The sequence below is a fragment of the Vicia villosa genome, linkage group LG1 (assembly GCF_029867415.1).
Source record: "Vicia villosa cultivar HV-30 ecotype Madison, WI linkage group LG1, Vvil1.0, whole genome shotgun sequence".
In the NCBI taxonomy this organism is placed as follows: Eukaryota; Viridiplantae; Streptophyta; class Magnoliopsida; order Fabales; family Fabaceae; genus Vicia; species Vicia villosa.
The window spans coordinates 63,834,781-63,860,572 of record NC_081180.1 but is presented as its reverse complement, the minus strand read 5'-3'; the positions used below and the strand labels follow the sequence as shown (position 1 = coordinate 63,860,572).

The following is a 25,792-nucleotide window of genomic DNA, read 5'->3' as shown; positions in this document are numbered from 1 at the left end:
TGACATGTGAGCTTCCATGGAAGAATTAAGCTGCTAGGATAATGTCCTTCACATCCAGTAACACCAATAGAAAACTAACCCTCTAGAAGAAACTGAAATCTGGGAGCCATAGCCTCTCTCAAATGAGATATGAGGGACGTCAGTGCCATAAAATTTCAAACTACCCTCCTTGGCTAAGCTTGGTAAGCGCAATGAACTATATGAGCATGTCGCTTCCATCAACATACAGATGGCAATTATTGGAGCTTCTGACTCCTTGAAGTGCAAGCTTCTTTTTAGCACCTTCAAAGATGAAACTTTGAGATGATACATAGGTCTGCCACGACTCTAGATCACTAGCTACCAGGACGGAAAAACAATTGGTCCATCAAATTGCAGAAAGTAGGTACCAAAAGATGGACGACACTATCCTTTTCAACTATTGTCAAGGCCCCTTTAAATCTCTCAGGGAGTATCTTGCACGCTTTAATGAGGTGACGATCAAGGTCGTCCACCCCAACCAATAAATGTTCTTATTAGCATTTCAAAATAGGTTAAGGGAGGATTATTTTAATGAGCCCCTTACCTAGAGGCTTGCAACTTCCCTAGTTGAGGTAGTGACACGTGTAGAATGCTATGTAAAGAGCAAGGAAAAGAATGCTGAAAAAGAAGGCCAGAGATGTCAAAGAGCGTACCATTAGTAATCCTGGAAGCTCATAGAAGTTACAGAAAAATCATTACACCTTGACGATCAGAGATAGGGTGGCATTCAAGCGAAGCGAAAAATATGCAAAGAACTTCACGCCTTTGAACACTCTTTGTGAGAAGATATGTCATGAAGTCCTCCACATGCACAATAATCCGCAACCACCAACGCCAAAGTCGGATGTCATGGGCCTGAATCCAGCATATGGTGTAAGTTCCACAAGGTTAAAAGGCATCACACCAAATATTATTATCAACTCAAGAAGGAGATAGAAAACCTCATCTAAGAATGTCATCTGGAGAAATACTTCTAAAGCGGCGCCAAATGACACGCGGGTCCAATTCTCGAAGGCGAGATGTTTTTGGAAGCCCTGGGTCTTAAAAGAGAAAGGAACAAAGCAATGAGGCAAGGATAAAATCATAAGTCATACCCTTAATACCAGCGCATGAGGATTCATCAGGGGTGAAGAGACTTGTTCTTCCTATAAAAGGTGTGTTTTTCAAATCCTAACCATTAAAGGCTCGCCCGCTAACTTTGATCTGCACGAGATGGAAGCCCCAGAATCAGATATTAGTTTCTCTAAGAGGGATGCTGCAGGAATCCATCCACATGATGATAATCCCATGGTTATAACTATAAGGTATGACAATTATGAGATTAAGAGGGTGTTAATCGATCAAAAGAGTTATGCAGACATCCTCTATTGGGATGCTCTTGAACGACTCCTCCTAGACATGAAGGACCTCAAAGTTTTTGAAGGATTATTGGTGGGATTCTTTTGCAAGAAAGTGCAGATGAAAGGTTATATTACTATGAGAACCACGTTTGGAGTTAAGGAGAGCGTCAGTCAAGTAAAGGTAAGGTACCTAGTTATATATGCACCATACTCATATAACATGATTATAAGGCGACATGCTTTTAACTAGCTTGACGCCCTCCTATCTACGTTGTATTTATGCATGTGAAATAATGTTGATCCCAGACAAGATGTCACACACAATATTGAAACAATGTGTATGACAACAAGATGTCGTAACAAAAATAATAAACAAGTAAAGTAAATAGCAAAGTGATTGCTAACCCTTTTTGGTGCAAAGTGTGAAGTGAAATTCACTTTTAGTAGTCAATAATACACGACGACCTCATTTTAAACCTCCTAGTTTAGTGCCTTTTCCTAATACTACTCGTGAACTTCAATCCAGGTTCCCCCTGAATTCGAGACCCCTCTCACTTTCATTGAAACACTACCCCAAATATTTGTACGATTACCAAAGTATATTAGGTGATGAATCACAATTATAAATCAAATACTCTATGAACAAATGGAGTATTACAAACCCAAAACAAATGACTCAATGAAAATTAAAAAACTCTCCAACTGGGTAGGTATTCTCTCTAAAATTATGTCTTAAAGATATGGCGAACAATCACTTTATATAGAGATTATGGTTCAACAAAAGCCCATTAGGGTACAATTAAAATCCAACTGAATCAAATATTCAGCAAACCAAATCTTGCATTTAAAGCAAATCCAATTAAATATCTTCATACAAGATTTGTTTAATTAAATCTTTTCCAATCAATATCTTCCCAACCCAAATTTGGCAAAATCTTGGACTAAACAAATCTGAGATAAATCTTTCCTTCAAAGCATATCCAATTAAAGATTTCCAATATGATTCTACCAATTAAAAAGTTTACAACCAAAATCTTTACAAAAAAATTATGTAAAATCTTTACTAGATCACAAAATCAAGAATCAATTGTAGAATCAAACGAGTCAAAATCAACTTTCCATATATAGTGGTGGTGTCATATCTCGGTTTATTAAGATATGAGAAAGGGAGTCAAATGGAGTCGGACATGTTCACTAGAGAAACGGGGGAGATAATCACCCTTTTCCCACACTCATAATAACGTGAAGTGTGGAACCTATCTTCTTGGGATATGAAACCCTGACCACGAGATTCTTATAAATACACCAGCCTTGAGGTTGATAGGAGAAACCAATTCATTATGCAAAAATATCCCCATACAGAGCTTCTCACATCCCTGCGTAAATTGGCTCTAACATCACAATAACCCCTTGACAGCCTTACATCACAAGAGGTTGTCATGTATTATACTTTTAACAAGTACAATATTACTTTCCCACATCACTTTCAAGTAATTAATATTGTTTATTTTGTTCTTCACGTCATTACTACAAATTGAGTGATATGATTTGTATTAAATACTCACATGATCACTTTATCTTTGACTAGTTTTATTTTTTCTTTTTTCAAAATAATATATTTGTTTTTAAATATTTTTTCAGTGGTGGAATCTAGAGGGTGTGACGGAAAAATCATTCACTGCGCACGAGAACACTTTGAAGTTCAACGAACGATGGATGTTCGGTAACAGGAGCAACCACACCTCAGAAGCAACAACATCACTTTTCAGGAAGGTCGTATGATATATTTCTTCTGAGAAAGTATGAGCATCACATTGCTCGCCAATTATGACATGTCACGGTAAGTAATTTTGTTTTTATATGTTAGGAGTGGAACATGAAGCTTTGTCAAATCCACAACATGTTTTCACTCATTGACACTTAGACGCCTCACAAACGCACAACCTTTTAATCTATCAGATAAATTGTGATTGTGAAGTTTATATTTATATCAACTTTCATCCTGAACCATCTATAAACGACATTGACTTGATTTTAAATGGACACCCATATGTTTTAGTAACACATTGTGTAATACTTTCGATTTCCTTGTACTTCTCACATGTATCACAACTCACTATTAATTTTGTACTTTCCCCACTCTCCTGTCTCAATATCTGATTGTTTAATTGTGACAGTCATTTGATGTCTAATTCTAACTTCTCTAACTAGCATTACTACATCTTCTCGTGTATATATAATTTGTTTTTATCGCATAGTAGACGAATTTCTATATTTTGTAAAACATAATAAAAAAATTTAAAATAAAATTAGAATTTTTTTCTAAATAAATTACATATCAAATTACCTCATTCAAAGTAATATGGTAGTCAATTTAAAAAAGTAATACAGTGAAATTTTTTTACTTATCGGGTCATTTACAATATATTTTTTCGATAAATTATACTCATCAAAACACTTTTAGGAAAAAAATTCTCTAAATCTAAAAAGATTGAAAGTGAGCGTAAAAAATTAAATAATAAAAAAAGTGAAATTAATATTTTTTGTAAGATTATGCAAGAATCAATTTACAATTTTGTTGCGTGAGTAGTATAAGATTATGAGAATTTCTTTATACACTTTGTAGTGGTGGGAAATTTTTTTGAAAACTCGAAAATACTCTTCGAAAGTGTATTTTCGAAGGCATCTTAAATTAAAGGTGTTTCAAAAATGCATTTTTGAATTCACTCAAATTTCAATTTTTTTAATGTTTTCGGAGATATATTACTGAAATAACACAATATTTGATCTTAGTGTTTTTCGGAGATGCATTTTTAAAATAACCTAATATTTATTAAAAAAATTAAAATAAATGTGTATCAATTGTATTAATCAAGATATATAATTAAATATATATCATTTTAATTCAATAATTTTTTTAAAAATTCAAATACAATGTTTATAATATTAATTGAATAATTAATTATTATAAATTATGTAAATATTATTTGGTCTTATTTAAATTTATTGATTAATTCAATTTAAATTTAATAGACTATAATACCAAAAAAAGATTTGTTGGTCTTATTTTTTATGATATATTAGATAAATTAATACATGCAAAAGTATATGTGATATTAAAGAATATTTACATAATTTATAACAATTAATTATTCAATTAATTAATAATAGAAACATTGTATTTGAAATTTAAAAATAAAAACTATTGAATTAAAATGATATATATATATATATATATATATATATATATATATATATATATATATATATATATATATATATATATATATATATATTTAATTATATATTTTGATTAATAAAATTAATTACATAATTAATACAAGAGAAAAATGAATATGCACTGAACCGACAGTGTAAAATATTTTTACACTGTAACCAATCACAACCATGTATCCAATTAAAACACAATTTTAATCTTAAAAAACTAATATGACATGACAAGTGTATGGATTTTGATTGGTTGTATGTGTAAAGTTAGTTTACACTGTCAGTGCACTACCTTTAAACTCTTAATACAATTGATATATCTTGATTTTAATTTTTTAATAAATATTAGATTATTTCGGAAATACATATCCAAAAAAATTCCAAGATCCAATATTAGGTTATTTTAAAAATGCATATTCGAAAACACTTTCTTTTTTGCAAAAAAGAGTAAATTTGATAAACTCGTAAATACATCTTCGAAAGCACCCATAAAAAAAAGAAAATATGGTGTAATCGAAAATGTATCTCTGAATTTTATGAATAAAAAAAGAATTTCGTCAAAGACTCTTAAGCATATTAAGGAGTTTAAAAAGAAATTCCCTAACATTATTCAATTGCGGCCCAAATTACTTTGGAAGAATATTTGGGCCAGAAATAATGACATGGGCCCAATATAAGTTAAATTCATATCGAACTATACTTTGCAGTTTGCAGCATGCAGTCACCACTCATCATGGATTGATTAATATTTTTTAGGTCTTATTTATTAATCAAATTTACTTTTTAAATTAGTTAAATAATTTATATATTCAATTAATATATCATGTGGTGGATTTTAATATTTTTGACTGATAGTATTAGTTTAAATTAATCTACTTTTAATTATTCATATACTTTATTGATAATTGATTGCTTTGTAATGTAATTTTTGAGTACATCTTGACTTTATGGTATTAGTAATAGATTTTTTTAGTTGTGCTTAGGTGTGGCAAAATGGATCCGGTTAGATTTTCTGCACTTTTTGTGGGGAATAGAGTAAAGTTTTAGATGTGTTCTCTTTAATGTGTTCCTCCACTCTGTTTATTTGCGGCCAATTGTGAACATGAGTAATTTCATGCAATTTTATTATTTTTAGGCTCAATAGATTCAATCCACTGACCTTCTCTGCCCCGCCTTCTTTTTTTTTGGAACGAGACAATATTTTAGACCCACACTCTTAAATATGTCCGTTCCGTTTTTTTTTTTTTTTTAGACTTTTATGAGATGGGTCTAAATGTGATATACCCATGCCATTTGCCACCCTACTTATAACTTGGGAAAACCGAATCGACATAAACTATCAAAAGTAATTGAATCAAATCCGATTATTTAAGAGAGTTGTTTAAATCAAATCAAACGGCAAATAAATTCTAACCACGAATAAAATAATCACTTATTGTAAAACTGATCTAATTTGCATTACAAACGTTATGCAACAAAGAATATATAAAAGACCAATCGTTAGTTGGTCTAGTGGTGATTGGCGCTGGACTTGGTAGGGAGAACCATGGTTCGATCCCCCGCAACTGCGATCGGAAGGGGGATGGAACCACTTGATGCCAGAACTCGCCCCCGAACCGGACTAAACCGGTGCTATAAAGCAAAAAAAAAAAAAGAATATATTAAAGTGCATCACGATCTTATCTACTTTTGTTAAAATAATGCTAGTGAATTGTCAAAGCATTGGTATAGTGTCATTAGTCATATAATACTAGTGAATTATTAAAGTTAACGTTCTTACCACTTTCTTCCAAGTGTAGTTTTAATCATGTATTTATTTATTTCTAAATATTTTTTGCTATTGATTTTTGTAAGAGTAATCTTCGCTTTTACGCTATAATATCATAAATAAAGACTAACAAAAATAGAACAGTGTTAAATCTTTACTTAATTAGGGTTAGATCTCTATTTTAAACACGTAACTGTCTTAAATTTTTTTGAGAAAATTCCATCGTCTATATTTAATCTGATCCGTTTTAAAGAATTAATCTTTACAATTACGCAAATAACATACTCTAATTAGGGATAATGGGAAGGACGGAGACGGTTATTACCTTTCCAAACTCAAACTCGAATCTCTAATCAATCTCCGTTACCTGCCCCAAATTTAAACGAGAATGGATAAATAAAACTCAAATCCGACTCAAACGAGTTCGGGAATCCGCCCCGCCACCATCCATTTAGTTAAATCAATTTTTTAAATAAAAATACTAATTTTTTCCAAAATTAAATTACTTTATAAATAATAAAATGAAACAATTTCAAAAAAATTTATACATGTATTTAAATATTTTAAATAATAAATATAAATTAAAATCAAAATATCAAATTTTTGGTCACATATTTAATATTTTAAATTATCAAAAAATATAATAATATATATAATAAAATAAACGGGACAGATTCGGAGTGAATACTAGTGTCCCCATTACCTAACTCGTCTCCATATTTTGTAATGGGAAAAACTCAAATCCAGTCAAAATGGATTTTTCCGTCAACTTTAAAGCAAATTCGAATTATACAAGAGATACGAGTTTTGTTATCATGTCTAACTCTAATTTATTAAAAAAAGGACCAACAAAAATAATATCTGTTGAATAAAGTTTATCTACCACGCGCGTAATGTTGACTTGGAAGTACTCCTATATGATACGCCAAAGGAAGAAGCAAAGAAATTCACTTGAAATTAACTGTGAATCTTCATGATAAAATACATTAGCAATTATTTCCTTTCCGTTATACCCTTCGGAATATGAAATTTGATTTAGTCGTCTTTCGATAATCCACCATTTCAATTGTGCTGTTTTCGTCAACAAAGTTAAATAAACACAAATAATTGACTACACCTAAGTATGCAGGACTATCAAAAAAATAATTGTTGAAAACTTTGTGGGCCCAACTGCTCCAAACTTAATCTATCTAAGGGAGCTGCTTCTATGTTTCAAAACTTCTTACAAATCAATTTTGTCTCCAAATAGAGTTTAAAAGGAGAAAAGAGAATGAATTTCCATGTGTTATTTTTATGGTAAGGTGCTCTTGTTAAATCATGTTTTTAGGTCTGTTTGGTAAAACCAGCTTTTAACTTTTAGTTTTTCAGCTCACATTAATAAAAAAATTATGTTTGATTACGCTATTTTAGCTTTTAGTTTATAATTTTTTAATTAGTTTATAATTTTTTTATTAGTTTTTAGTTTTTTTTCAAAAACTATTTGAAATAGCTTTTGAATTTGTGATTTTTTTTCTATCTATACCCTTTATTATTTTAATAAAATATTATTACTTTTATTAATTAAAATAAACTTTTAAGTCATTTTATATTTATCGGCTAATGAAACAATTAATTTATCAAACACTCATGTTAGCTTATCAGCTATCAGTCATCAACTATAACCTACTAGCTATCAGCTATAAGCTACTAACTATCAGCTACCAATTAGTTTTATCAAACAGCGCCTTAGTTGATAGTTGATAACTTATAATTGGTAGTTGGTAGCTGATAGCTGATAGTTTATAGTTGGTCACTGATAGTTTGTTTATGTTCTATTTCTAATTAAACTTTATTAAATTTTTTATATAATTGATTCAACGCGTTAATATTTTGTAATTATATTAGAGTAATGTTAACTTGTGTTTCAAAGGCACAAGTTAAAAAACTTAGTTATAAACATTTTATTTTAAAAAAATAATTTCATATTTTTATTAAAATTAGTGTATAATTTTTAAAATATTTATCGTCTTAACTTGTGCTGGACACAAATTAGTATTAACATTATATTATTAAACAGTAGTAGTATTATAGTCTTCTCCGTGAAATTAGGTTCAGAGAATTCAAGTATTTCCGTCAATAATTGCAACCTGCAAGAGACTAACTAATAATTTGTTCACATTCTACTCCATAATCTAAATATGAATCGTATAAACAGAATTTCACAACCTTATACTCATAAACTTCAATGAATTATTGAACGGGGAACCAATTCTAGGGTTCACAAGAAAGGAAAATCTTAATTTTATACATTTTATTAATTAAATTAATATTATTTTAACATTATATTTTATTATAAATATTAATGATAACAGTTGAACAAATTGTAACTACCACGTCCACGCGCTTGTCTTGATAACATACATACACGACAAAGCAAGAAGAGTCACAGAAAGTGAGTATCAACCTGCAACGAAACTTCATATCTTAGCTACAATATATACCATCAACCAAGTTAAAGATAACAGAAATTCCGAAAACGCAAAAACTTTGAAACCACCGTTTTTCATTTCAAAGGTAAATAAATAAACTTTCAATTCATGGGAGGAACCACAGAACTGGATGTTCTTACATCACAGCTTCAACAAACATTCAAACAAGTTCAACATGACAAAACATCCATGAGATGCTTTAGGTCAACCTTAAAAGAATTGTCTCCACTGGTTCACGAGATCGACCAATATAACGATCAATTGAATCCTCCTAGAGAGGAAATCAAGCTTCTCACCAAAGAAAATCCCGCAGAACAAAGGAATCTTTGCTGGAAGAGGTTTAGTTCTTGGTTTCATCACTGTTTAGATGGAGTTTGTCACAAGAAGAAAGATGATTTTGGTTCATGTGTTGCTGGTAACAACAAACAAGCTGTTATGGCGAAAGATGTTAAGGATACACTTTATAAGCTGAAGGAAATTCTTGAAATTGTTAATAAGGAGAATTTTGAGAAGAAAATAAGTGGATCTGGAGGGCTAGTTTTTAGGGGTCCTTTTGGTGTTCCTCACAATCCTGAATTTACTGTTGGTTTGGATTTGTCAATGATTAAGTTGAAGATGGAAGTTCTTAGGGATGGTGGATCTACTATTTTGGTGACTGGTTTAGGAGGAATGGGTAAAACTACTTTGGCTGCAAAGCTTTGTTGGGATTTACAAGTCAAGGGTAAGTCATAAAATCTTCTTTCATGCTTGATAAATATGTGTTTTTGGTTAAGCTATTTCTATAACAAAAGTTAATAACAAAAGTTAAAGTCAATTGGTTTCTATATAGTTATAATTTGTTTTTAGAATCTGTGAGAGCTTATGGAAATAAGGTGAAAACAGCTTATGGTTTCTATATAGTTATAAGTTGGTTGTGCCATTAGTTAAACTCGAATAAGTCAATTCAAACATGTGTTGTTTAGTGATAAATTTTAAAGAAAATTTTGTTGTTTGCACACATATATGTATTATGTTAGGATATATGGAATACTTTGGGCTTATTGTTCTCTTTTGATTCATTAGGTAAATTCAAGGGAAATATTTTATTTGTTGTCTTTTCGAAAACGCCTCAGTTGAAGATTATTGTAGAGAGAATATTTGAACATTGTGGAAATCTAGTGCCTGAGTTTCAAAGCGACGAAGATGCTGTTAATGAATTGGGGCTTTTGCTGAAGAAAATTGAGGGTCCAATATTGTTGGTCTTAGATGATGTTTGGCCTGGCTCAGAAGATCTTGTTGAGAAATTTCAATTCCAGATATCAGATTATAAAATTTTGGTAACATCAAGGGTTGCACTTTCAAGATTTGACAAAACCTTTATCCTAAAGCCTCTTGTACATGAAGATGCAGTAACCCTTTTCCGCCACTATACACAATTGGAGAAAAAGAATTCGAACATTCCGGACAAAGATCTTATCCAAAAGGTGCTTGTCCTTCTCGTACTTACGCCATTTGAGAACCAATTTATATAATATACTGATTACTGACTATATTTGTGTGCTTTGAAATACAGGTTGTGAAACATTGCAAGGGTTTACCTCTTGCTGTTAAAGTGCTTGCAAAGTCACTCAGTAATCGGCCATATGAGTTGTGGGAAAAGATTGTGAAGCAACTTTCACTAGGCCGTTCTATACTTGATTCTAATACTGAATTACTTACTCGCCTCCGAAAGATTTTGGACGTTTTGGAAGATAACCCCATCAATAAAGAATGCTTCATGGATCTAGCATTATTCCCTGAAGACCAAAGGATTCCTGTTGCTGCTCTCATTGATATATGGGCAGAGTTGTATGGACTAGATGATGCCGGCAAAGAAGCAATGAATATCATCAACAAATTAGACTCCATGAATCTGGCTAATCTCTTAATAGCAAGGTATAATGACCGCTGATATTTTTATCTAGTGATAGATATTTTTTTTTCTATCTTCAACGAATATTAACTTCTGTTCATTTCTCAGGAAAAATGCAAGTGACACAGAAAATTACTACTACAATAACCACTTCATAGTCCTTCACGATCTTCTAAGAGAGCTTGGAATTTATCAAAGCACCCAGGAACCAATAGAACAAAGAAAAAGACTTCTTATTGACGTAAATGAAAACAAACGTAATCGCTGGCTTGAGGAGAAGAAGAAAGGCACAGTGACTCGCATATTGTCCAAATTAGTTAAATGGTGTGTTAAACCGAAGCCTCAACAGATCCCTGCCCGCACATTATCTATATCAACTGGTTAGTTATACTTGCACCTTTCTCTAAATATATTCACTAACTTGCAAGTTAACAATGTCGTTAATACTAAATATATCAACAATTGATCCTATGTGGGTTGTGTTTGCAGATGAAACTTGTGCTTCAGATTGGTCCCAAGTGCAGGCAGCTCTAGTTGAGGTTCTGATTTTAAATCTTCAAACCAAGCAGTACACATTTCCAGAGTTGATGGAGAAGATGAGCAAACTGAAAGCTCTTATAGTCATAAATCACGGTTTCCGTCTTTCTGAACTGAACAATTCTGAGCTACTTAGCTCTTTATCCAATCTTAACAGAATCAGGCTAGAGCGGATTTCCGTTCCTTCCTTTGGCACATTGAAGAATCTGAAAAAATTATCCCTCTACATGTGTAATACGAGACTAGCTTTTGAAAAGGGTAGCATTCTAATTTCAGATGCATTTCCAAATTTAGAAGATTTGAGCTTTGACTATTGCAAGGATTTGATGGCATTGCCTAATGGAGTGTGTGATATCACCTCATTAAAAAAGCTCAGTATTACTAATTGCCATAAGCTTTCGTCGCTGCCCCGAGATATTGGAAAGTTGGAGAATTTGGAACTCTTGAGCCTGATTTCGTGTACTGATTTGGTAGAGCTACCAGATTCTATTGGAAGCCTTTCGAATCTAAGTCTACTTGACATCTCCAACTGCATAAGCCTTTCAAGTTTACCCGAGGACATTGGCAATCTGTCTAATCTAAGAAATCTCTACATGACTAGTTGTGCAAGTTGTGAGTTGCCATTCTCGGTTGTCAATCTTGAGAATTTAAAAGTGATATGTGACGAAGAGACGGCCGTTTCATGGGAATCTTTCCAATCTATGATATCCAATTTAACTATAGAGATTCCTCAAGTTGAAGTCAATTTAAATTGGCTTCACGCAATTCGCTCCTAAAACCTATATGCACTCTTCCTCTGCTTTCGAAAGTTGTCGTTGAGGACACATGAAAGCAGATAGAACAAAACACTCAGTTTCCTTAAAGAACTCGTCCAACAAAAATCTTTGAAAATATTGTAGAGACATTCTCCAAGCCCTGCATCGAGTAGTATGACTCGGTGGAGTATTTGAGTGGTTTTGTTCTTTTCCCTTGGTGGCTAGCTTTCAAGGAAGGGTTCTTCAAATGTTTGAATATCAGAGCTTGTGGCTCGGAAAGGGCTACCTACGAAAGGGCTGATCGTAAAGGCCGAGTAAAGCATCGTAGAGTACAGCCCTCGGGACATCAGCTCTCAGATCAAGCAGTATGGGATGCTCAGTGGAGTATTTAAGCTGTTTTATTCTTCTCCATGAGTGTTTGAATACTTATTTGATAATTTGATAAAATCCAAATCCAAAGTGATATGTCAATTTTCAGGTCAGCTACAATGAATGGCATATCATTCGACAACATCTAGAGTCATTCAATTATTGATTCTAGTAGCAAGCAATGTGCTTAAATGTCTGTCTCAAAAGAGGCTTACTTCCATGTTTGACATACTTGAACCGAAATCAAAAGCAAAAGAGACGATGAAAGGAAGAACGACGGGATACCAATGCTATGACACATGCAAATAAAATGAAAAACCTTCATGATTCTTTTTCAGCACCTGCTGCATCAAAGGTGAATAATTTAAAGGTGTTCATGCAAACAGAAAAAGATCAACATGATATGTTTTAGGCATTGGTTTGGTATAAAAGTGGCAGAGGAAGAGGTAGAGAGGTGTTAGGAGTAAATTTGTCCTTGTGTGAAACAAAAACAATCATCTAGTAGTATTTTAATATTGACAATCACAGGCCAAGAATGCAAGTTGATGTGTCAATAGTTCCAGAAGTTTGAACTTTGAAGGCTAAGGTTTGTTCAGACTTTTCTAAACTATGACTTGAAAATATGTAGTACAATGCCCCTTCAATATAGGTGGGTAGAAATCCATGATGAACATGAACAATGGTCTATAATGTTTAATTAATATATATATTTTGGCTCTTAAACAATTTGATATTGTGTGATTTTCTTATAGAGCCACTAACTTCCACTTGTATAATTATTCACATAAAATTAAAGAAAGTGTTGCTTTTTTCTGTTTGGCCACAAAGAAAGAGACAAATATGATTGAAGACTTTTGAGTCATTATACGTGTTACTAGGGGCAAGTAGTGTAGTCTAGTAGTGCGAGTAGTTTTCTTAGCTTTTTGTTTTTTTAATAATAGAACAAGATTAGTTCAATCAAGTTGTCTAAATAGTACTAGTACTACAAAGTCTTAGATGAAGTAAAGCTTCTTGACATCATTGGTTACATAAGCCTTGGCAAATTAAGGTCGATATCAGAGTGGTTGTTTAACATTAATCAGGGGGTAGAAGAGTATTTCAAACGTAAATGTAAAATTAAATTTAAAAATCAAATTGGTTAGGTGTTGGCTTTATTATATAGGCAAAATTACTCACGGTTTGTTTGGTTCAACCAATGGAAAAAGTGTGGAGAATTTCAATAGATTGAACAGTAAGTACATGTTTAGATTGATGACGACAGATCAGATGTGGTAGGAGATTATTTTTCAAATATTACAGTACGTATTTAGATTGAAGACGGCAGATCAAATTAGGATGAAAGGGAGAGATTTCAACAGAGGGAAGGGAAGGGAAGGGGAGAGATTTTAATAGAGGGAAGGGAGGGAGGGGATGAGGGATTTTTTTTAATCAGATAAATGTTTGGTTCAAAATAAGAGAGGGCAGGAGAATGAAGAGGTTTTAATTAAAAATATGTTTGATTCAGTAGGAGAGAGTTTTATTAATAAATTACATTTTTATCCTTATGATCTTATAAAAGTCATATGATGGGGGGTGAGGGATTTTTTTTAATCAGATAAAGTTTGGTTCAAAATAAGAGAGGGGAGGGGAATGAAGAGGTTTTAATTAAAAATATGTTTGATTCAGTAGGAGAGGCGAGGAGTTTTATTAATAAATTACATTTTTATCATTATGATCTTATAAAAGTCATATGATATTCAAATATGAAAAATTCATAAATAATATTTTGGTAATAAATTTTTTAATATTGAGGGACTAAAACATTATAATTTATCATAACGTTAATAAACTAAGTACACTTGATTCAGATTATAACTCTCCGACACAAATGAAACTATATAGTAATAACAATTTTTAAATTGTGATGAATCATCTAACCAGACAAATACATAAAATAAGTTATTATTAAAACCAATAATTTAAATTTTTTAATGAACAAAATAAACAAAAAATAAAATAAAGTGAATGTTTTAAAACTTGATATAAAAGAAAATATAATAGGTTAAATAACAAAATTAGAAAAAAACATGAACATAAACAAATTTTAAAAAATTATAAAAGTAATGAAATATTATGATTTATATATATTAAGTAAGAAATTTTGAAAATAATTTAAAGGTGGATAATAGTTATAATAAATTGATGAAAACAATCGAGAAAAATTGCAAAAAAGATAAGTAGAAACATGAAAGAAAATAATAATTTTAAAATAATAAAATAAAAAGGAGGATATTTTAGTAAATATTATTAATTTATTAAATATCAAAATCACCTTCCCTCCCATCCCCTCCGAATCCCCATGATTCGGAGGGACGCAAAAAATGTGATTTTGAGGGATTTTACTCCCCTCCCCTCTCCTCCTCTCCCCTCCTAAAAATTGAACCAAACACATTTTCTTATATATATCCCCTCCGCTCCCCTCCATCTACCTCAAACCAAACTCACCCTTAATGTCTTATAGCTTATAAGCTCAGATGACAGGCTACAGATCAGACTCAGGCTTTGATTTTTTTGACTGGTCATACTTAAGCTTGACAAAGACTAACTCGACCAAGCCTATTTCCACCCCTAAATCAAATGATATATATATATATATATATATATATATATATATATATATATATATATATATATATATATATATATATATATATATATATATATATGAGGGTTATATTTACTCCAAGAGTAAGTTATTATAACTTACTCCACATCTTGACCATTTATTATTTTCAATCTAATGGTTAAAAATAATAAGGAATAGTTTTCTCTCTCCACATTTAATAATATATATATATATATATAAATATATATATATATATATATATATATATATATATATATATATATATATATATATATATATATATATATATATATATATATATATATATATATATATATATTGGAGATTTATATCGAGGATATTATAGTCTTGTGTTATTGATAAACATTTGAGATTATTTTGGTTATATTATTCATATTAATTAAATTAAAGTTTCATATTTTTTCCACGTATAACATAATATATTTCTTAAATTTGTCTAGTTATATTTAAGACTAGTGAACTCTGATAAATTTTTATATTCATGTTAGTGGTTTTGAGCTATACTCTCGATTAGAGCGTAGGCATTAGCGAAGATTTTATTCATTAGAGCTCTGCCCATGGCGGAATTAATAGTCATTCTCGTATTATAGAGAAGACCATTATGGAATGTGAATTGTTAACAATAGTCAATATATGTAAACACAGAGAATGAGAAACACCCTTTGAGTTAGGGTTTCAATAGAATAAACAAAAACTCAGTAAATAAGGGTTACATCAGAGTATATATATTACATGTTAGAAAAGACCAAGATAGACAAACTACCCTGACAAAGATATATTTAAATAATATAATAATAATATCTAACATCTCCCCTCAAACTCAAGATGCATTAGCAGAAAGCATCGAGAGTTTGTCAATCAAAAAACGAAATCGTTTAACGGAATGCGTTTTTGTAAACAAATCAGCAATCTGTAAAGCGGAGGAGACAAACGGTAAAGTAATTGTCCCATGCTTAAGATGATGACGAGTGAAGTGACAATCAATTTCAATGTGTTTGGTACGTTCATGGAAGACTGAGTTGTGGGCAATTTGAGTGGCACTCTTATTATCACAATACATGGGAGTTGGTTCAGAAAGAATGACACTCATATCAGAAAGTAACCAACGCAACCAAACTATTTCAGTAGTAGTGGATGCCATAGCACGATACTCAGATTTTGTAGATGAACGAGAGACAATATCTTGTTTCTTACTCTTCCAAGAAATAAGAGAGTCTCCAAGAAATATGCAATACCCAGTGGTAGACTTACGATCTGTGGGGTCTCCAACGTCAGAATAAGCACTTAGTTTCAATGAGGACGTTGAGGGAAAGAGAAAACTTTGAAACTGGGTTCCCCGAAGATAACGACATATGCGAAGAACAGCTGCCCAATGCACTGTAGTAGGAGAGACAACAAACTGACTAACAACATGAACAACATAAGCAATATCTGGTCTGGTAATCGTTAGGTACACCAAACTTCCAACCAAAGTACGATATAATGTGGGATCTGGCAGAGGAACACCATCAGATGGAGCATATTTCACATTCAACTCAAGAGGACTATCTGCTACTCTAGTATCAGAAAGACGGGCTTGTTCAAGAATGTTGGAAATATATTTGGATTGAGATAGAAGATAGCCTCTAGGAGAGTAGGCAACTTCAATGCCCAAGAAGTAGCGAAGAGTTCCTAAGTCCTTCATCTCAAATTGTTTGGATAACTGTAATTTCAAATCATTAATTCCATCTGTATCATCACCTGTAATAATCATATCATCAATATATAATAAGAGTAAAATAAGACCATGATGAGTGGTCTTGACAAACAAAGCAGAATCATGATCACTAGAGCGAAATCTAATAGATGTAATGACAGTGGTAAACTTCCCAAACCAAGCTCTTGGAGCTTGTTTCAGACCATATAGTGCCTTCTTCAACTTACACACTTCCCCTTGATTATGAGAAACACCTTGTGGGGGTACCATATACACTTCCTCTTGAAGTTCACCATTTAGAAATGCATTTTTAACATCCATTTGAGAAATATTCCACTGACGAACTGATGCAACTGCAATAAGAGTGCGAATAGTAGTCATCTTAGCAACAAGAGCAAAAGTTTCTTCATAATCCATACCATATTGTTGAGAAAATCCCTTAGCAACAAGACGTGCTTTGTAGCGCTCAACCGACCCATTAGACTTAGTTTTGATCTTGTATATCCAACGAGACCCAATAGCACGTTTTCCAGGAGGCAGGGGTACTAATTCCTAAGTATCTTTTTTATGTAAAGCACACAATTCTTCTGTCATAGCCTGCTGCCAAAGAGGGTCAAGAATAGCCTCTTTATAAGAAGAGGGCTCAGACAAACTATGGATAGAGGTTAGAAAAGAAGCAAAAGAAGCAGAGTAAGAGGAATAAACAAAATCAGGTAATTGAGTAGACTTACGGTCACGAGAGGGATAACGAGGAGGAAGAGGATCAACATTCACAAGAGGTTCTTGGGTAGCCGCGGGGACAAGAGGGATGTCAGTATATGGAGTAGCAGTAGTGTCAGTCCTGCAGTTCTCAAAATTACAATCACTAGAAACATTATCATTATGACTAAAAGGATCTATATGGCTGAGTTTTAAACTACTAGTAATATGAGAATCAGATGAAATAGAGTAAAAAGGAATATGTTCAAGGAAAACAACATGACGAGAGACATAAAGTTTCCTAGCTTCAGGATCATAACAACGATAACCCTTTTGACCATCCCCATAACCTAGAAAAACACATATAACAGAACGAGAAGATAACTTACTACGTTCTACTCGTGGGCGAAGAACAAAGTAAGTAGAACCAAACACTTTCAAAGAGGAATAATCAGGAATAGAGTTATACAATTTTTCAAATGGAGACAAACCTGATGTGACAGACGTTGGGATTCTATTAATAATATGAACAGCAGTAAGAACTGCTTCACCCCAAAATTCACTAGGAACCGAAGCTGACAACAAAAAGGAACAAGCTGTCTCTATAATGTGACGATGTTTCCTTTCAGCAACTCCATTTTGTTGAGGAGTGTTAGTACAAGATGTTTGATGAATTTTACCATCAAAAGCAAGTAATTCAGAGAATTTACTAGAGGTATATTCACCACCTAAATCACAACGGAAGCACTTTATAACAACGTTATGTTGAGTCTTAACCATAGCACGAAATATACAATAAATGTCAAAAAATTCAGAACGGTTTTTCATAAGATAAACCCAACAGTAACGAGTATAGTCATCAATAAACGAAACATAATATCTAGACCCACCCTTAGTAAGTAGTGGAGATGGACCCCATACATCAGAGTGAACTAAGTCAAACGGTGCATATGTAATGAAAACACTTTTATTAAATGGTAAAGCTGAAAATTTAGCAAGTTTACAACCACAACAATCTGAAATGTCATTGGTTTGTAATTTCCCTAAAGCTCCAGTAGAAGCCAAATACTTTAATCTAGAAGCAGAGACATGTCCAAGACGGTAATGCAATAAATAAAAACTAGAAGATGAAGAATTTAAACGAAAAGAGGATAATGAATCAGTTGTAGAAGTAGAGGTTGAGGCTGCGGTATTTGGGACTCTTAACTCATCCAAAACATAAAGCCACCCTTGTCTACGGCCTGTCCCAATCAGCCTCCCTGAATGAGGATCCTGCACACAACAAGAAGTACAAGAAAACATAACTGAGTAACCAGAATCACACAATTGACTAACAGAAGCAGGACTCAAAGTGAGGTCAGGAATATAATAAACATTAGAAAATGACAAATTAGGTGTGGAGATAGAACCAATTCCTGCTAATGGCATATGAGTGCCATCAGCAGTCATAACTGACATAGATGATGTAGTATTCAATGACACAAATGATGTTTCATCATATGACATATGGTGTGATGCTCCAGAGTCAAGAATCCATGTGGAAGGAGATATACCTGACAAACAAGAAGAGTTCAAACCTTTAATGGAGGAGGCGGACATGGCGTGTGATTGAGTGGCAAGAAGCTTTTGGAGCTGCTCTGCAATATCAGATATTTGAGAAGTAGTCTCAGATGAATATACATGATCAAAACCAGAGCCAATGGTAGTAGGAGCAGCAGCATCCACATTGGATGATGGAGTCTTGAAATTTTTCTTATTTGCTTTCAACAATTTTGGACATTGTGCTTTCCAATAACCTTTCTCCTTACAAAAAGCACATTCATCAATACCAAGCCCAGCCCTACCTTGAGGTTTTCCTTTGTGAACTGGAGCAGCAAAAACAGACGGGGGAATGGAGAGAACTCCTTTATTTGGAATCAAGTTTGAGTGAGACTTAAGTCTAATTTCTTCTGCCAACAATTCATTAAAAACTGAATCAACACTAGGAAGAGGATTATGATGCAGAATACCCCCACGAAGTCCCTCAAAATCATCCCTAAGTGCCATTAGAAATTGAACCAAGCGTTGCTCTTCTCTTTGATCAGTGTACGCTTTGATAATTTTTAATTCAGTCGATTCCATAAGAGCCAATTGATCCCATAAATTACTCATAGCGGAATAGAATTCCTGAATGGTCATATTATTCTGTTTGAGAGCTCTAATATCACTCTCCAGCTGGTACCATTTTGTAAAATTAGATTGAGCATACAAACGTTTCAAATGGTCCCAAACCTCCTTAGCAGTATCATATTTTGCTAGTTGCACACCTATTGACTGAAAAACAGAGTTATTGATCCAAGTAAGGATCTTAAAATTACTAACATCCCATGTTTCCAATTCTTTTGCATATTTTGCTTAATCCTTTCTATCTGTAGGTTTAACGGAAGTTCCATCAACATAACTCCACATCCTTTTTCCTTTCAAATTTTTTTCATTACGTAACTCCAATAAGGATAATTTTCTCCATTGAGTTGAACACTAACAGATTGAAGAGAATCATCTTTATCATTACTCATTGTAATCAACTATGAGATAACCGAAGCACCACAATTAAGCAAAATATCAAATGAACAAATCCGGACACTGTATCAAAGTAGCCAAAGTAGCCAATCATACAAATAACAGTAACGTAGCCAATGAAACAAAACAAGAACAACAACTTGTTGAATACTATGCCACAAGAATGATTATCCCAAAACTATTTTATGGGAATAGTAAAGAAAAAAAAGCAAAGAAATATCTATTACCAAGCCACCAATGAATAAATCACGCCGTCAAATTCCAATGATCAGTGCCATAAATTTCAATGAAACAAAACCGTAAAACCAACTCTTCACTGAATAAACACCTTATAAATAAGTGGACCACTTTACGATAAATCCGAAATCAAATCGAGCTCTTTGATACCATGTTAACAATAGTCAATATATGTAAACATAGAGAATGAGAAACACCCTTTAAGTTAGGGTTTCAATAGAATAAACAAAAACTTAGTAAATAAGGGTTACATCAAATTATATATATTACAAGTTAGAAAATACCAAGAAAGACCAAACTACCCTGACAAAGATATATTTAAATAATATAATAATAATATCTAACATTAATAATCAATCACTTTTCTAACCCGTGGTGTGGGCAAACTCTCAACATTTCCTTGTATCGCTCTTACACATCAAAAAGCGACTCACAATCATTCTGCCTAAAGCAGGTAATTTGATTCCTTAATTGAGCACTTTTGCTAGGCGGGAATAAGGATGTCAATTTACATATGTTAATGGAGATCCCTGTAGGGATTATCTGTTTGGAGCACCGAAGTTGGAGATTTTTTTCCCCGGGGGAACTGGGATGGAGGAAAAAGTTCCTCCGATGACACTTTGGGATGGGGATTGGGAAAGTACCCCCCGCCCTGTGGATTTCTCGACTCCAACCATATTATTTAACTTTTATATTTTGTATATTATATAATCTATAATTATAAAAGTTTACATAAAAATATTAATGTATTAAAAAATGAAGAGTCATTAGTGTAACCTTTTATTCTTATGTGTTATTGTATAATGTATTGTTTCACCATCCAAGTACCTAATTCTAGAAAGTGCACTCAATACATAAAATGTACACACCGTCTCCTTATTTTCTTTTCTCAATTATCTTTGTCTCCTCCATTCATCACCTTCTCCGTTCTCTTCATCATCACCACAACAACCACTCTCTTTGTTCATTGTGCTTATGGAAATTACTCTTCAAATATATGGTAATAACAAAATACTAGTGTCATAGTTTTGATAAAAAGTATAGAAATTTTCTTAAGATTCGATCTCCGTGGATCTCTGTGGGGATGGGGGAAAATATCCCCCCTGTGGCGCAGATTGGGGATGGGGAATAAATTGGGGGGTCGGGCGGGGAGTGGGTAAGTACCCTCTGAGCATTCCCTGTCCCGTTGACATCCCTAGGCGGGAAGTACCTAGCAAGGAACACTTTCTTTATCTCATTCCACCTCATTATGGAATTTGATGGTAGAGATTGTGGTCAAGCTCGGGCTCTATCTCTTAGGGAGAAAGGAAATAGACGCAATTGAATGGATTTAGGGTCGACATCATTACTTTTCAGCTTGTAAATGAATTGCACAAACACTGAAAGATTTTGGCGCAAATAGCATTTAAAAACTTGACTGAAAGCTTAACTTCTGCTCCACGAAAATTCTAAAGCATAAAATTGCATTGGTTTTTTATCATTAAAAATTAATTGAGATTTGTAACCCCTTGCCTCTCGCATTGGAGTATCCTCCACCAACTCATATCAGAGCTATCTGCTTCATCCACCTTGCTTTCATTTTTCTCATTTGGTACTGCCTCGATCCCTTTTCCACCCTCAAGACTAGTTGTATGTTAATATGGAATTTTGACTGAAGAGGTGTACTTTGGCATATTCATTCCTACAGATCCTTGGTCTCTAACTGCTTTTGGGCCCACATGGTCTAAATTATTCCTTCTATTGAGCTGAGCTCTTTCAACCTCATTACAATTTCCTCCATTACTCCGCCCTTCATTGAGCGACAACCCGTTCATCAATGCATTAACTTTGTTCTCCCTAAATAGCTTCTCAACTTGCATTCCATCTTTCCCTTTTCAACTTCATTCACTTTTTTATGTCACGTGAGACTACCACTAATTTCTCATTCTTTCCTAATTCTCTGTCCACCTTTTCATTTTCATTAGGCCATTTGAAATTTGTCCTTCTTCCTTTTTATCCACCAAACTCATGCACATTACACTTTTGACTTTCTATAATAATATTGCAATCATCATCATTAACTCGACCTTTACATATGTGGTATTGTTATTAATATGTGGTATTGTTATTAAGATAATAAATATTTTTAATAAGGTAGTAGGATGTATAGGATAAAAACCTACAAAATAATTAATAAATATCTAATATATTATTTTATAATATTACAATGTTCATATTTTAAAAAATTAATAAAAAAAATCAATAGTTAAAAAATTAATTAATTTTTTTAACAAATCAATATAACAATTAAGCCAAAAAAATTATTTAACAAACAAATTAATTAAATAAAAATACTATGCAAAATTCAAACACATTGAAAATTTAGGGAATCTAATCAATTAAATAACAAGTAATACAATGGCAAAAAAAAAAAAGAAAAAAATGAATGAATATAATTGAAAATAAATGGTAATGAATGTGACAACCCGATGCTAACTTTTATTTATGGAAACAGTGCAAATCTCAACATCTCCATCTTAAACTCACTATGACTTTGGGAAAAGGATCATCTCCTGCCTTGTTTCATTCAGCCATCTCTCTAGTCCAAAATCCAACAATTGATATAATATGAAGATTTAAAATATTAAAATAAATGATATAGAAGAGAGAGAATACATATTAGCCTTTTTTTACTTTATTTGCGCGAGAATTTGCTTAGATGGTGTCTGTGTTTTAACTACCACCAAATAACTTTGCTCATACACAACATTTTTCTTTATGACATTTTTATGAAGAAATGACTCCACCATTAATATTGGATCAACAAGGTTAGTATTTTTTTTTTTAATTTCTCAACCTTAAATAGACTAAATGACTACAAATATTTCTCAACCCTACACGTGATGTCCTTGCACAACTACCAACTGGGTTGACTTAACGAGATTCTGCCGATACTATTTTGTCACAAACATTTTTTAAATATCTTATCTATAAGGATTATTCAACAAATTATAAAATGATTGTTTTTAGTGATGTAATTTTGGTGATGTAATTTCTCTTGATTCAACATATTGCACAAATACTTCACATAGACCACTTGCTGTGTTCTCAATATTTAACCACCATCGAAAAGAGATAATTTTTGGGGCTGCATTGTTGTATGATTAAACAATAGAGTCATACAAGTGGCTCTTTGATACATTTTTCGAGGCGCATAAGTAAAAAATGCCTCAAACAGTTTTTACTGATCAAGACCATGCAATGGCAAAAGCTCTAAGTGAGGTCATGCCTAAAGCTTACCATTGCTTATGTACTTGGCATTTGATGCAAAATGGCATTAAGCACTTAGGCAATTTAATGAAAGGTGAGTCTTTTTTTCTTATTGACTTCAAGAAGTGCACGTATGGTATGAATATGAAAGTGAAGAGAAATTTGAAGAGTGGAGAACTCTCATTGTGAAGTATGACGTAAAGGAGAACACTTGGTTGCAAAGAGTGTACACTATAAAGGAAAAATGGGCATCATGTTACATGAAAAGTTTTTTTGGGTACAATGGAGGGCCTAAGCCCGAAACAAGAAACAATTACACCGGATCAACAAAGAGACTGCTGATCCCTAACATATCCGCTGCCATAAGCGGCCAGATAAACTCAGGTGCAGCAAGATGGACCCAATCACTCTTATCCAAGCAACCCCTATTAGCAAGCGCATATGCGCACATGTTTGTAGATCGATGAGCATACGATATGACAACCAAATCATGTAAAGCAATGAGCTCCTTTATCTGCCTAAGAATGGAAACACAATCCAACATGCCGGTAACACTTTCCTATAGGGCTTTAACAACTATCAATGCATCAACGTTAACTTCCACCTTTCTGATACCCGAAGAGAGAGTATATTTCAAACCTTCAAGAACTCCCCAAAATTCAGCAACAATAGCACTACACCTTCCCAGATATTTAGAAAAACTACCTCTTCAAACTCCACTACTATCTCTAATGATTCCTCCACAACCAGCCTCCTGACTCCTTTTGCTTGCCCCGTCTGTATTGAGCTTCCACATGTCGATAATGGGCGGTTTCCACCCCATGAACATGCTACTCCCTTCCTCTTCATGGCAATGCCTTTTAGTTATAATGGCACTTTCATAATCCTGCTTCCTTCTGAATATATGGCAAATAGGATTATAAGGTCTCTCAAAAGTTGTATCATGCTCTTCTAAATTAGGAATGAGAAGCACTCAACTTAGTGAAAGTGTGAATGCAGATATTAAAAATTTTATGAATGTGAACTTGGATATAATCAAAAATTTTAAACACTTTGAGGATGTTGTAGAAGAAAAACGAAACAATGAACTGAAGTGTGAATATGAAGCGCACCAAAAGATTCCGAGACTAAAGAACTCATATTCAAGTATCTTACAACAAGTGTCTAAGCTTTATACTCCCACTATTTTCGATCAATTTCAACACGAGTATGAGTTGTTTGAAGCATGTTCTGTGAAAAATATTAATATACAAGCACCGTTAATTGACTGTGTTATTGTCATGGAGAGTGGCGTAGAATAGTGGCAAGTTTCATTTGATTTGGATAAGAACATAAACTAACGATACAACTCATCCCCATATTAAAATCAACACTTGCATAAAATTATGATGCATGAAATTCATTTGGATTAGTAAATTGTTGTAAATCGCCGTCTCCATGTTGTCGTAATCGCTATCTTCGTGTCACCGTAAATCCATCTTTTGGCATGAGGTTCAGTGTCTTTGTGCCGCCATCATCTTCGTGTCTTCTTCATATCATCGTAAAACATTCATCGCCATCATCTTTGTGTCGCCATCATAGTATCACTGTAAACCGTTCATCGGATCCTCTTTGTGTCGTCGTAAATTATTCATCAGACCGACTTTGTGTGTGCCGTTGAAGGAGTGGCTTAGATATCCCAAGGGTGGAGAAGTGATGGGAAATTTGTTGAAGATGATGAACACTGAGAATTTTTGTGCGGTGATAAACAGAGAAATTTGGGGAAAAACGATCAAGAATTCTTATTTTCTTTTTCAATTTATTCTACTTCTTCATTTAATATAGTATTTTTTACCTTTTTATTTCTCACCCATTTGATTAATCTAAGGGTCAATATAAACACAGGAGAGGCACACATGAGAGAAACGGCAGGAGACAATCCGGATCCAAGAATTTGACATTGCTTCACCTCCTGCTTCATCTGAGCCAATCATAAAGCTTTTCTGAGTCTATGTTTTTTTTTTTGGATTGATGGTTTTCTAGATATTTGAGTTTTATTTAAGGTTTTGTGGAATTTTCTGGGTTGAGCTTTTTATTTTTTTTATTTTTTTTATAGAATTTAGAGTTTAGGGTTGAAAGTTTTTTATTTTGGATATTTGAGTTTTATTTATGAGTTTGTAAGTTTTCTAGGTTGAACTGTTTTTGGTTTTAGGGTTGAACATTTACTTGCAATATGATGAACACTTGCAATCTGTCTAAGACAAATATTTTTTTTTTCAAAATGTGAATTAATTAATTTTTATTTAATCTCTAAAAAACCTAATTAAAATTATTAATTATGAATTTATT

The 25,792-nt window shown here is 32.9% G+C and overlaps 2 protein-coding genes and 1 non-coding gene across 4 annotated transcripts; 2 read left to right on the top strand and 1 right to left on the bottom strand.

Moving 5' to 3' along the window:
* Window positions 1-8,725: 8,725 nt before the first annotated feature.
* LOC131639687 (probable disease resistance protein At5g66900) lies at window positions 8,726-13,190 on the top strand. 2 transcript variants are annotated; one of them, XR_009295022.1, is made up of 6 exons: window positions 8,726-9,546; window positions 9,888-10,288; window positions 10,378-10,739; window positions 10,825-11,096; window positions 11,206-12,373; window positions 12,487-13,190. XR_009295022.1 is itself a non-coding variant. In XM_058910164.1 (5 exons), the coding sequence occupies exons 1-5, from the start codon at window positions 8,934-8,936 to the stop codon at window positions 12,027-12,029; spliced, it is 2,472 nt and encodes an 823-aa protein (XP_058766147.1). In that variant the 5' UTR covers window positions 8,726-8,933; the 3' UTR covers window positions 12,030-13,190. The 2 variants fall into 2 exon arrangements, 1 of the variants encoding a protein (XP_058766147.1); XM_058910164.1 differs by having other exon boundaries at window positions 11,206-13,190.
* Window positions 13,191-15,844: 2,654 nt separating this feature from the next.
* LOC131644250 (uncharacterized mitochondrial protein AtMg00810-like) lies at window positions 15,845-17,137 on the bottom strand. Its single transcript, XM_058914700.1, has one exon. It carries the CDS (start codon window positions 17,135-17,137, stop codon window positions 15,845-15,847), a length of 1,293 nt encoding a protein of 430 aa, XP_058770683.1.
* Window positions 17,138-20,582: 3,445 nt separating this feature from the next.
* LOC131645450 (small nucleolar RNA R71) lies at window positions 20,583-20,688 on the top strand. Its single transcript, XR_009297071.1, has one exon. It is a non-coding gene; the product is annotated as a small nucleolar RNA R71 (small nucleolar RNA).
* The last annotated feature ends 5,104 nt before the right edge of the window (window positions 20,689-25,792 follow it).

Excerpts from the sequence above, each read along its gene's own strand:
- LOC131639687 (XM_058910164.1), top strand. The coding sequence starts at position 8,934 with ATGGGAGGAACCACAGAACTGGATGTTCTTACATCACAGCTTCAACAA. Across the intron at positions 9,547-9,887 it reads TTGGGATTTACAAGTCAAGG|GTAAATTCAAGGGAAATATT; the intron begins GTAAGTCATAAA and ends TTGATTCATTAG. Across the intron at positions 10,740-10,824 it reads GCTAATCTCTTAATAGCAAG|GAAAAATGCAAGTGACACAG; the intron begins GTATAATGACCG and ends TTCATTTCTCAG.
- LOC131644250 (XM_058914700.1), bottom strand. The coding sequence starts at position 17,137 with ATGGATTATGAAGAAACTTTTGCTCTTGTTGCTAAGATGACTACTATT.